At 31.0% G+C, this 11171-nt stretch overlaps 1 protein-coding gene across 1 annotated transcript; it reads right to left on the reverse strand.

The window, feature by feature from the left end:
* Positions 1-2391: 2391 nt before the first annotated feature.
* LOC114163592 (uncharacterized mitochondrial protein AtMg00810-like) lies at positions 2392-3033 on the reverse strand. Its single transcript, XM_028047898.1, has 2 exons — positions 2904-3033; positions 2392-2780 (listed from the first exon to the last, which is right to left on the reverse strand). The coding sequence occupies exons 1-2, from the start codon at positions 3031-3033 to the stop codon at positions 2392-2394; spliced, it is 519 nt and encodes a 172-aa protein (XP_027903699.1).
* Positions 3034-11171: the final 8138 nt, after the last annotated feature.

Here is an 11171-nt window from a genome sequence, read left to right on the forward strand (position 1 = left end):
AAAAAACTGATTTAATATTAGTGATTTTTATTTCTTTTTTGAAAAATAAATATCGGTAAAATGAATTAAATTTACGTAAAAGTATAAAGTTATATTAAAGATTAATTTATTCTTTAAATAATATAATTTCATGAAATTCTATCAATAAAATAAATTAAAATATTATTTTTAATTTCATGAACTAATTATTCTTAAATTTTAATTCATACCCACTTTAACGAAATTAAATAAAAAAAATACTTTTATAATTTATTACATTTTTTAATTATTCTTTTCCATTAATTAAATGTATTAAATTTCGGAGACTCATTTCAATTCACTTTTCCTCAATCACGCTTTTCACTTTTTTCTCCACCTTTCTTTACCTTTACCAACACCTCCGATCCAAAAACACACTTAGGTAAATTATATTTATCATTAATTACTATAACACATTACCAATAACGAACTTAAATTTTGGTAAACTCTGAGAAGAAAGAGAAAAAAAAACGTTGTAAAATAATGTTAAGTTATAAATTTTGATATTCATAATTTGGTTTTTAAAAAGCACCCGTTTTACAAATTTCAAATACCGAGGTGAGCAAATAGCTAAAATTAGAATGACATTTAAATTAAACTAAAAGAATTTCATATATATGGTTTGGATTTGTTTACTATAAAAATATATTAAAACATGGTATGCATAAATAGAAGGATAGTAAGAAATAAAAGTTGATGATGAGTGGTCCCATTGGTTAGTATATGTTGGTGTGTGGAGTGTGTTGTGAGTTAAATGTAGAAGAATGTGAAGAATAGTTTGTGAATTTTGATGATATTGGTAATGATGGTTGTGTTGATAAATATTTGTGAATTTCAAAGTTGAATCAAACAGTTTTGAGCCGGCCATGTGAATTTTTAATATGTTTATGGACATGGTTGGTAGTTTTTTGTTGCTTCTAGAACCACTACAACAAAATTACCTTTTAAAATAAGGCCAAGAATCTCCAAGGTTGGTGACCCACCTCATCATCCACTCATCCAATGCCTACTATTCTCACTCTCACCAACACCTCATCAAATTTCTTTTCCCATTATTCAACGCCATCTTCTTCCGCATATATTCCATAATTCTAAAATCATCTTCTACTATTCTCTCACTAACACCAATTCATTTCACCCAAATATCTCTGTAAAATCTTTTTAACCCGATCTGCAGAATCTCATTCCGTCAATATATCATTAGGTTTGTGTCGATTTCAAAAAAATTACACTTTCAGGGTGAAAGTTGTTCTGTTGTATTTTGAGGTTAGAATCCAGACATGTCACACACACAATGATTTTTGTCGCATCTCATCAAGGTCTGGTCTTAATGTTTTGGGAACATGGTAAACAAATAGTCTATCACTATAGATGGCCCAGACTCAAAGTTCAAACCCTTAACGCCAACCAAGACACTATAGACTATTGAGAATTTGAGAATTTGAGATGAGGACAAAGAACACTAACTAAAACTTTTTCTGTCCATCATTTATGTTACCTAACAAAGTTGGAACGTGTTTTTTTAATAACTTTTCAAAGCTATAGGTTTTGCTTTTGTGGTCAACTCCTAACTCCTGGCTTCATATCAAGTCATAAGTAATGTTCTTTCTACGGCTTTCCAACTTGCATATGGAAAGTCCAACAAACTCCAACTTGGGCTTTCACAACATCGGAAACTGCTAGGCCCATTTACAAACACTGCTCATGTCTCTATACCATGATTCTTTCAAAATTATTATATTGCTTTATTATTAACTAGGAAAATAAGATTCATGCATCATAAGTAAAAATAAAAAATAAAAATAAGAAAGTTGCTAGCTACGTGATAAAAACAACTTGGAAAAGGAGTAGTTTGTGTTTTAAGTTGATGTGAAATAAGAGATGAATAGAAAAGATTTAAAGAATAATTTTGATGTATTATTTCAAAGAATAAGGTACCATATATATATACATACAAGAGTGCTATAACTCATCTATTAAAGGAATGGGTGCACATATTTGCTCACAAAGATAATAATGCCTAAATTAAAGCTAATACAATATTTGACATATCTTAACACCCCCACTCAAGTTCTTGGTGCATAGGTATCACACATTCTCAACTTGAATAGAGACTCATTAAACACTTTGCTTGACACTCCTTTAGTGAGAACATCAACCAACTGCAATTCTGATCTTACAAAAGGAAAAAAAATTATTCCATCTTCAAGTTTCTCTTCGATGAAATGTCTATCAATCTCCACATGCTTTGTTCTATCATGTTGCACCGGATTGTGAGCAATTGCTATAGCCGACGTATTATCATAGTACAAACTCATAGTTTCATTTTGTTTAAAGCCCAAACCTGATAGCACATTTTTAATCCACAAAAGTTCACATACACCTAGTGCCATGCCTCTGAATTCCTGCTTCAGCACTAGATCTTGCTACTATAGGCTGCTTTTTACTCCTCCAAGTTACAAGATTCCCTCCTACAAAAGTAGAGTATCTAGAAGTAGATCTTCTATCATCTTTTGAACCTGCCCAATCTGCATCATTGTACCCTTCTACATTTAAGTTTCCATTATTTGAGAACAAAATTCCTTTCCCAGGAGTGGACTTTAAATATCTCAAAATCCTCTCAACAATATCCATATGAAACTTTCGTGGGTCATGCATAAATTGGCTAACATCATTCACTGCATAGGTAATATCTGGACGTGTATGAGACAAATAAATTAATTTTCCTACCAGCCTTTGGTATCTCCCTTTGTCTATGTTTCCTGAATTTAAGCATTGAAAGAGTTTATGATTCTGTTCAATTAGTGTATCAATTGGTTTACTCCTAAGCAATCCAGTTTCTGATAGTAAATCAATAGTATATTTTCTTTGACATAGAAAAATACCATGTTTTGATCTAGCTACTTCAATACCCAAAAAATATTTGAGGTTTCCAAGTTGTTTCATCTCAAATTCAAATGCAAGGTATTGTTGTAAACTGAAAATCTCATCTTGGTCATTTCCTGTAACAATCATGTCATCTACATATATAATCAAACTTGTAATTCTTCCTTTTCCTCTCTTAAAAAAATAAGGTGTGATCAGAGTTACTAACTCTATGGCCAAAATCCTTCATAGACTTGGTAAACCTTCCAAACCATGCTCTTGGGGATTGTTTTAATCCATATAGAACCTTCTTTAATTTGCAAACCTTCATTCCAATTGAATTTGTCATACCTGGTGGAGAATCCATATAAATTTCTTCTGAAATTTCTCCATGTAGGAAAGCATTTTTCACATCAATGTGTAGAAGAGGCCAATCTTGGTTTGCTGCTAGTGACAGAAGTATTCTCACATTATTGAGCTTGGCTACTGATGCGAACGTTTCTTGGTAATCTACACCATAAGATTGAGTGTAACCTTTAGCCACAAGTCATGCTTTATACCTCTCAATAGTTCCATCAACTCTATGCTTAATTGTAAATATCCATTTGCAGCCCACAGTATTCTTCCCTCTTGTTAAGGACACAAGATCCCAAGTGTTATTTTTTTTCTAAAGTTGTCATCTCATCAACCATTGTTTTGGTCCATCTAGGATCTGCCAAAGCTTCCTGTATATTACTAGGAATAAAAATTGAAGATAATTGAGATACAAATGATGCATATGACTGGGATAACCTGTGAGATGACACATATTTACTAATGGGATATTTAACTTTGACTTGGAGGTCTGGTTCATATTTAGTTGGAGGTTGACCACGGTTAGAACGAGGTGGAAGATTATACTAGACAATAGTAGACTCAATGTTTGGTGTGTTGGTGATCTCATGCCGACAAGGATCAATTTCATGATCGATTTCATCTAAATTAGTATTATCAAGGGTAGGATCAAGAGAAACAATTTCATGATTAGTTTCAACTACATTAGTATTATTAGAGATAGGATCAGAAGTTACCTCTGAAGAGTTAAGCCAAACATGTGGAGAAGATTGAGCCAATTGGTTAGGATCAGAAGATACTGTATTATCCAAAGGAGAAGTTTACATATTTAGGATTGACTCACTTCCTGCAGAATGATCCTCACACGATAATTTATCTTTACAATATAATTTGATATCTAGGATATCAAACATACTAACATCATGATTATGCACTTCACTTTCATTGCCACCCTGAAGTGTAGAATCAACATAAAAAAAAACTATGCTCATTAAATGTCACATCCATAGAAATATAAAATTTGTTTGATGGTGGATGGTAAGCACAATAGCCTTTTTGAGTTCATCCATACCCAACAAAAACACATTTTAAAGCTCGTTCTTCACGTTTTGTACGTTGATGTGGGTGTAAGTGAACATATATAACACATCCAAAAATATGAGGCGGTAAAGAGACTATGGAAGGAAGGATACAATGATCAGACAACACATCTAAAGGCCTTCGAAAGTTAAGCACACTAGAAGGTGTTCAATTAATCAAATAAACTGCAAATCTCACAACCTCACCCCATAAATGAGATGGGACATTACCATCTATCAAAAGTGATCTTGTCACCTCTAATATATGTCTATTTTTTCTCTCAACCACCCCATTTTGTTGTGGTGAATAAGGACATGTAGTTTGATGTAAGATGGCTTTAGAGTTCATGAACTCGATTAACTTAGTCTTAAAATATTCTCCTCCATTGTCTGATCGAATGACCTTAATGTGTGTATTAAATTGAGTAACTATCATATGATGAAAGAAACGAAACACATTACACACATCACTTTTATGTTTAAGCAAATACACCCAAGTTATTCAAGTACAATCATCAACAAAACTGATAAACCAATTTTTCCCATTATGTGTAAATTGTGGGACAGGGCCCCAAACATCTGTGTTGATTAATGAAAAAGGAAAATCTATTTTTTTATTGTTTAAAGGAAACACAACACGATGACTTGTTGCCATTGCGCAAGTTTCACAAATAAAATCACAAATATTGCATTTATGAAATAGTGATGGAAATAATTTTTTTAAATAACCAAAAGAAGGATGTCCAAATCTTCTATGCCATAACCAAATTTCCTTTTTGTTTTTTATCGTGTATGTGTTCATTCGCAAGACAAGCCGACATTCCTTTATGGGTTTGTTGTTAGACATTTTCAAGATAATACAGTCCTTCTCTCTCTCTCCCAATACCAATCTTCTCCTTGGAATGGATGTTCTGGAAAAAACAATGGGTTGGATAAAATAAGGCAACACAAGAATGTGATTTAGTTAACTTGCTGATAGAGAGAAGATTACAATTCAATATAGGAACAAATAAAACATCAGATATTAATAAGAAGGGAGAGAGGGATATAGTACCTACACCTTCAATAGGAGATGAGATCCCATTGGCATTAATAATAGCAGTTTTAGAACAAAAATTAATAAATTTATGTGGATCACAAGTCATATGATCGGTATTAATAAGAACAATAAGATTACAATTCATATGATACCTACACCTTCAATAGAAACAAATAAAACATCAGAGATTAATAAGAAAGGGAGAGAGGGATATAGTACCTACACCTTCAATAGGAGATGAGATCCCATTGGCATTAATAATAGCAGTTTTAGAACAAAAATTAATAAATTTATGTGGATCTCAAGTCATATGATCGGTAGCACCTGAATCAATTATCCAATCACCACCCCTAGTAACAACAGAAAGATTAAGAGCAGAGTTAGATATACCTGACTTGGTCACAAATCTGGCAATAGTAGAACTATGACTCTTGGGAATAGCTTCTTAAATATGGGTAGCAGCGGAAGTCCTAAAATCAAGTTTCTCCGATTGATTTTTATCGGAAGGAGCCATCATAAATATTCAAATAAAGAAGCATCGCTTCCTATATTGTAGAGGATGTCGGTGTTTGACTCTGATACCATATAGAAAAGATTTAGAGAATAATTCTGATGTATTATTTTAAAGAATAGGGTACTATATATATATATATATATATATATATATATATATATATAAATATATAAGAGTGCTATAATTCCTCATCTATTAAAGAAATGACTGCATATATTTGCTCACAAAGATAATAATGCTTAAATTATAACTAATACAATATTTGACCAATTTTAACATATAATATAAAGTTTGTGAATAAAATTACGGGTGAGAAGACTTTTAAATAATATAATATTTAAAATTATATTTAAATATTATTATATTCAATTTAAAATTATATTTATATATTTATATTAATTATAACAAACTATTCCCATTTATTTTATATTTTATATTAGGTAATTTTTAACATTTAATGCTAGGTTTGTATAATTATATAATACATATGATGGTGAATGATAATATTTTTTAAATTCTATTATTATTTTGAATTTTATTATTATATGTGTCTTTTTCAGTACATGAAATAATTTTTTTAATTAAAGAAATTCTAATTTGACATCTTTAAACTTTTTGTCCAAATTGCTTCACAGTATACAATCTTAAGTGGTTATCAAAATTGTATGGTTAGTAATATTTTTTATTCAAGTAATTTTATTGGAGAAATGTCATATTTTTTATCGCATGCATATGTAATATGTAACCTAAAATTATAGCAAAAGATTATATTGGAGTTAGGGTTTCGTAGTAACCTTGCTCTGTTTCTTTGTTCCATCGTGTTCCATCGTGTTCCAGTCTTGGGTATGCTTGTAGAGCTGTGGTGCTCACGACTACATATCGAAGTTTCTATTAGTTTTTCCAGGTAAGGGAAGCTAGAACCCTTCTCTGTTTTATGTGCTTGTCGTTGGTCTGGTTAGAGTTTCATGATTTTTTTTTTTCCGCATTGGTATGCTACTGTGAATGTGGGGAAGGGTTGGTGCTACGGTGTATGCGTAAAATACAGCTGATACACGAGTGAACAGTGGCAGGCACTGGTTTTCTCACCCAAGCGAGCACACCTCGCCTAGGCGAGACTAACAGAGGCTCGCCCAAGCTTTTCTGCGCGAATATTCGCTTAGGCGACTTGTCTCCATTTTTGAGCGAGAGGTGATCTCGCTTAGGCGAGAAGGAGATCGTCTGAGCGAGAACTCGCAGGGGCTACTATTCCAATGCTCGAACTCTCACCTAGGCGAGAGGGGACTCGCCTGAGCGAGAGGATCTCTCTCGTCTGAGCGAGGTCTTCTAGCCTGAGCGAGGCAAGGGCGAGTTATGTGCTTTGATGTGAATGGTCAGTGATGTGGTTGCTTGTTTGCTTGGTTTGGACATCTTACATAAATGGTTTGAGGGATAATACCTTGATTATTATATGGGGTTGAGGTGAAAGTGATACATTGCTTTGTGGTGTGTGAGTTGGAAAGCATGAAAAGTATGATTGGTTGTTTATGCATGTTATTGGTATCGTGGGATCTTTCTGATTTGGTTGGAGACATGTACAAAGTGTGGGTAGGGCGTAATTCTATGACTCTTGTAGTAAGAGCTCCTGGTGGCGCTTCATCTGTTGGACGTAATTCCATGGACCTTCCTAATGGGAGTCCCTGGTGGCGCCTCCCCTTTTGGACTTAATTCCATGAACCTCGTGGTGAAAGTTTATGGTGGTGCCTCAACATAAGGACGTAATTTCACGCGAGTATCGTGGTGGTGCCTCACTGTTAGGACTTAATTCCACTGTCTTGTGGTGGTGGCTCATATTGCGTATCCGGATAGTCAAGTCTTGTAGTTTTGAAAGGGTTTGGTGTATCATGTATGGGTTCCCGTCATTTATGCTTGATTTTATGATTGAATGATGATTATTATGATGTATGCATTCTGTGCACTAGCTTACCCTTTCGCTTGTTTGTATGGTTGTGTGTGGTCTTCCTCCTTTGCAATGATCATCAATTCTATTGATGTGAGCAGATGTGAGAACTCGAGGCAGTGGTAATGACGATGGAGATGCTACAGCTTGATGGTCATGGACGGGTATGGGCTCACTATGGAGCCCTCAACTGAAGAAGTTTATTATCTAGATTTACCTTTTTGTACGAGAACTAGTATTGTTGTTGATTTATGTTATTTGGGTTAGGCAGTGTAGTGCCTCTTTCTTTTGTTATGAATATGTTGGGGTACTGTGTACGTCATATTCTATCTTTTCGCACTCTCTGATTATTTAATATATGTGGCGTTTATTTAAATCTATTTTATCTATTTAATTGGGACGTTACATCTAACGTATTTTTCATCTTATCATACCCTTAATTATACCTTTGATTTTCTTTGTGCGATTTCTTTCAATAGTCTCTCAAATTATTTCTAAGACACACATTTGTTAATTTTTTAATATTTTTATTTATTGTTTATTTTCTAATATGTAAAATAATATTTCAATATATTCTATCTAATTTTTTTTTATTTTCTAACTCATTATTAATCATACTGTAATTTTTTCACTTTAATTGTATAAATAACTTTTATTTACTACAATATAAAAATTTAATTTAATTGCTATGAATATTTTTTTGTCACTATCCAACATATATTGGAGTTCAAAAGATAGAAAATCTATGTCAAAATTTTATTATTATGTTTATATTTGTTCTTTTTGTCATTTTAATCAAGTGATGTATTATAAATTTTATTAGTGTATAAAAAAGAGATTCATAAGAATTTTAAAAATTGAAGTAAACAAACATTTAAAATATATTTTAATTTGAATATTTGTTTTTCTTTTATATTTTCTTAAATATTTTTTAATTTTATCAACTAAGTTTCATTAATGTTTGTAGTTTGCAAATTTAATAAATGTTTTGGTTCTCATGAAATTTTATTTGGTATTCTAATATAAAATATAAACAATTATAATTTATTTTAAAGTATTTGATATGGAAGAAATAGTCATCCTCCTCCTAGTGAATATTTGATAATATTATGTTTTCTTTACCGTAATTTTTTTTTCTTTTATAAAAAATAATATTGAAGTATTTTTTTTCTTCTATAAAAATTAATATTGAATTAGTTAGAACACGGGTACGAGTATGAATACGAGATTATACTTGTTACCCGATGGGGATGAGGATGTGATAAAAGTTTGATACCTGTTGGGTTTGGGTATGGGGATAAGGATGAATTTTTTTTGCGGGGATGGGTATGGGATAACGAAACTCGTCCCCGCCCCACCCCGTTGCCATCCCTAGGTGAGGGTAGTAGCTCCCTCGTACCCTACCGGCTGGATAAATATCCATTCTGTACCCATATCTGTGCGGGTATCCGTTATGTGGGTATCCGCATATTTTTTCAAAATTTGAATTTATTTTTATATTATATATAGTTTTTTTTATATTATAGATATTAAAAAATATATTATAAATTAATGATGATTAAATCAAATATTTTATTTCTTTTATAAACATAATAATTAATGTTAATAAATAATAAAATATAAAATTAAACATAATAAAAAGATAAAAAGATTATCAAGATATTTTTTATTTTTTTATTTATTATTGTTTGAGTTGCTCACAAATTGTTCTCATATTGTATTCTCACCTGTTTTTTCCTGTTTTGAAGAGAAAAAAATTTGTTACTTTTGCTCTTATTTCTCCTCTGTCCTCTTCCATTATTGCAAGAGAAAAGAAGGTAATTCTTCGGTCTCAATTGATAGTGAAATATTAGTTTAATAATTTATTTAATTATCCTCTTTTATATTAATTTTTTATTTCATGAATATAGAAGAAAAAATATTGTACTCTGTCTCTTTTTATAACCGAATTTAAATTGTGGTTCCATTATAGGTCTTGAGTTTCTGACAAAATTGTTCTCATATCTCATTCTCAGTTGTTTTCTTTTGTTTTTGAAGAAAAAAAATCTATTACTTTTGCTCTTATTTCTCCTCTGTTCTTTTCCATTCTCGAGGAAGAAAAAAAAAGGTAATTCTTTAGTTTCAATTGATAGTGAAATATTAGTTTAATAATTTATTTAATGAGCCTGTTTTATATTAATTTTTTATTTTATGAACATAGAAGAATAAATATTATACTGTGTGTTTTTTTAAAACTGAATTTTAATTGTGGTTCCATTATATGTCTTGAGTTTCTAAAAAATTGTTCTCACCTATTTTCTGTTGTTTTTGAAGAGAAAAAGATCTATTATTTTTGCTCTCATCTCTCAGCAGTTTTCTTCCATTCTCGAAGAAAGAAATAAAGAAGAAAGTAATTCTCTTTTGTCTCACTTGATAGTAAAATATTAGTTTAATCATTTATTTAATCAACCTCTTGTATATTAATTTTTTATTTTATGAACATAAAAAATAAATATTGTGCTTTGTGTTTTTTATAACTGGATTTTAAGTGTAGTTTGATTATCATTGAATTTTCTTTTGACAATTTTTTAGATATGTGTGATTCCCTTTTTAGTTATTGTTATACTAAATTATGTATTCATTTTTATTTTTTTAGTCACAATAATTAAATATATAAATTTTTGATGTATTATTTTGGTTCGCCCAACAATTTTCGTCAGAATTCGCCACTGTGCATAACCTCTATAAATTTCAAACAAAGTGAAAATAATTCATTTAAATAGTGTTGAATGACAATTTACAAATAAATGAAGATTTTTCAAAACCAATTGATAAAAAATAATCCATTCAAAATCAATGTGAATATTTTAATAATTTTTTTTAATTTAAATTAGAGTATAGCGGGTACGGGTATTCACAGGTACAAATACTATGATACCCGTACCCGTCCTGTTAATATACTAATATAAAAAATATACCCGTACCCGTGGATATTCATTTTTAATATCCATTTCCTACCCATTGCAGGTTTTATTCGTGGATACCCACGAGTACGAATTTTTTTCACATCCCTAAGTATAATGGTACTGCGTTGCATCAAATGAATTAAAAATATTTAATTTTTCAAATGATATATACTAAATCAATAAAAATTCTAATGTTTGGTATAAAGTTGATCACATGAATTATTATGCTTTAATGTTTATTATTTTTCTTAGAAAATGGATTACCAAAATCTAAAATGATTAAAGAATGTGCATGTGGCATATACCATTTTTGTTAGTAGGATGAGCAGTTTGTAACGAACAAAATACAGAAACTCACTTCTCTTCCATTCCCACCCTTACGGTTTCATTATCTGTCTCTTGTTGGTCTCTTGTTGGTAGGATCTCGAAGAATGGTGTTTGA

Source organism: Vigna unguiculata, chromosome 9 (assembly GCF_004118075.2).
Source record: "Vigna unguiculata cultivar IT97K-499-35 chromosome 9, ASM411807v1, whole genome shotgun sequence".
Taxonomy (NCBI): Eukaryota; Viridiplantae; Streptophyta; class Magnoliopsida; order Fabales; family Fabaceae; genus Vigna; species Vigna unguiculata.

Coding starts and splice junctions, on each gene's coding strand:
- LOC114163592 (XM_028047898.1), bottom strand. CDS start 3,033: ATGATTGTTACAGGAAATGACCAAGATGAGATTTTCAGTTTACAACAA. Junction 2,781..2,903: donor AGTAGCTAGATCAAAACATG/GTATTTTTCTAT, acceptor GCTTAAATTCAG/GAAACATAGACAAAGGGAGA.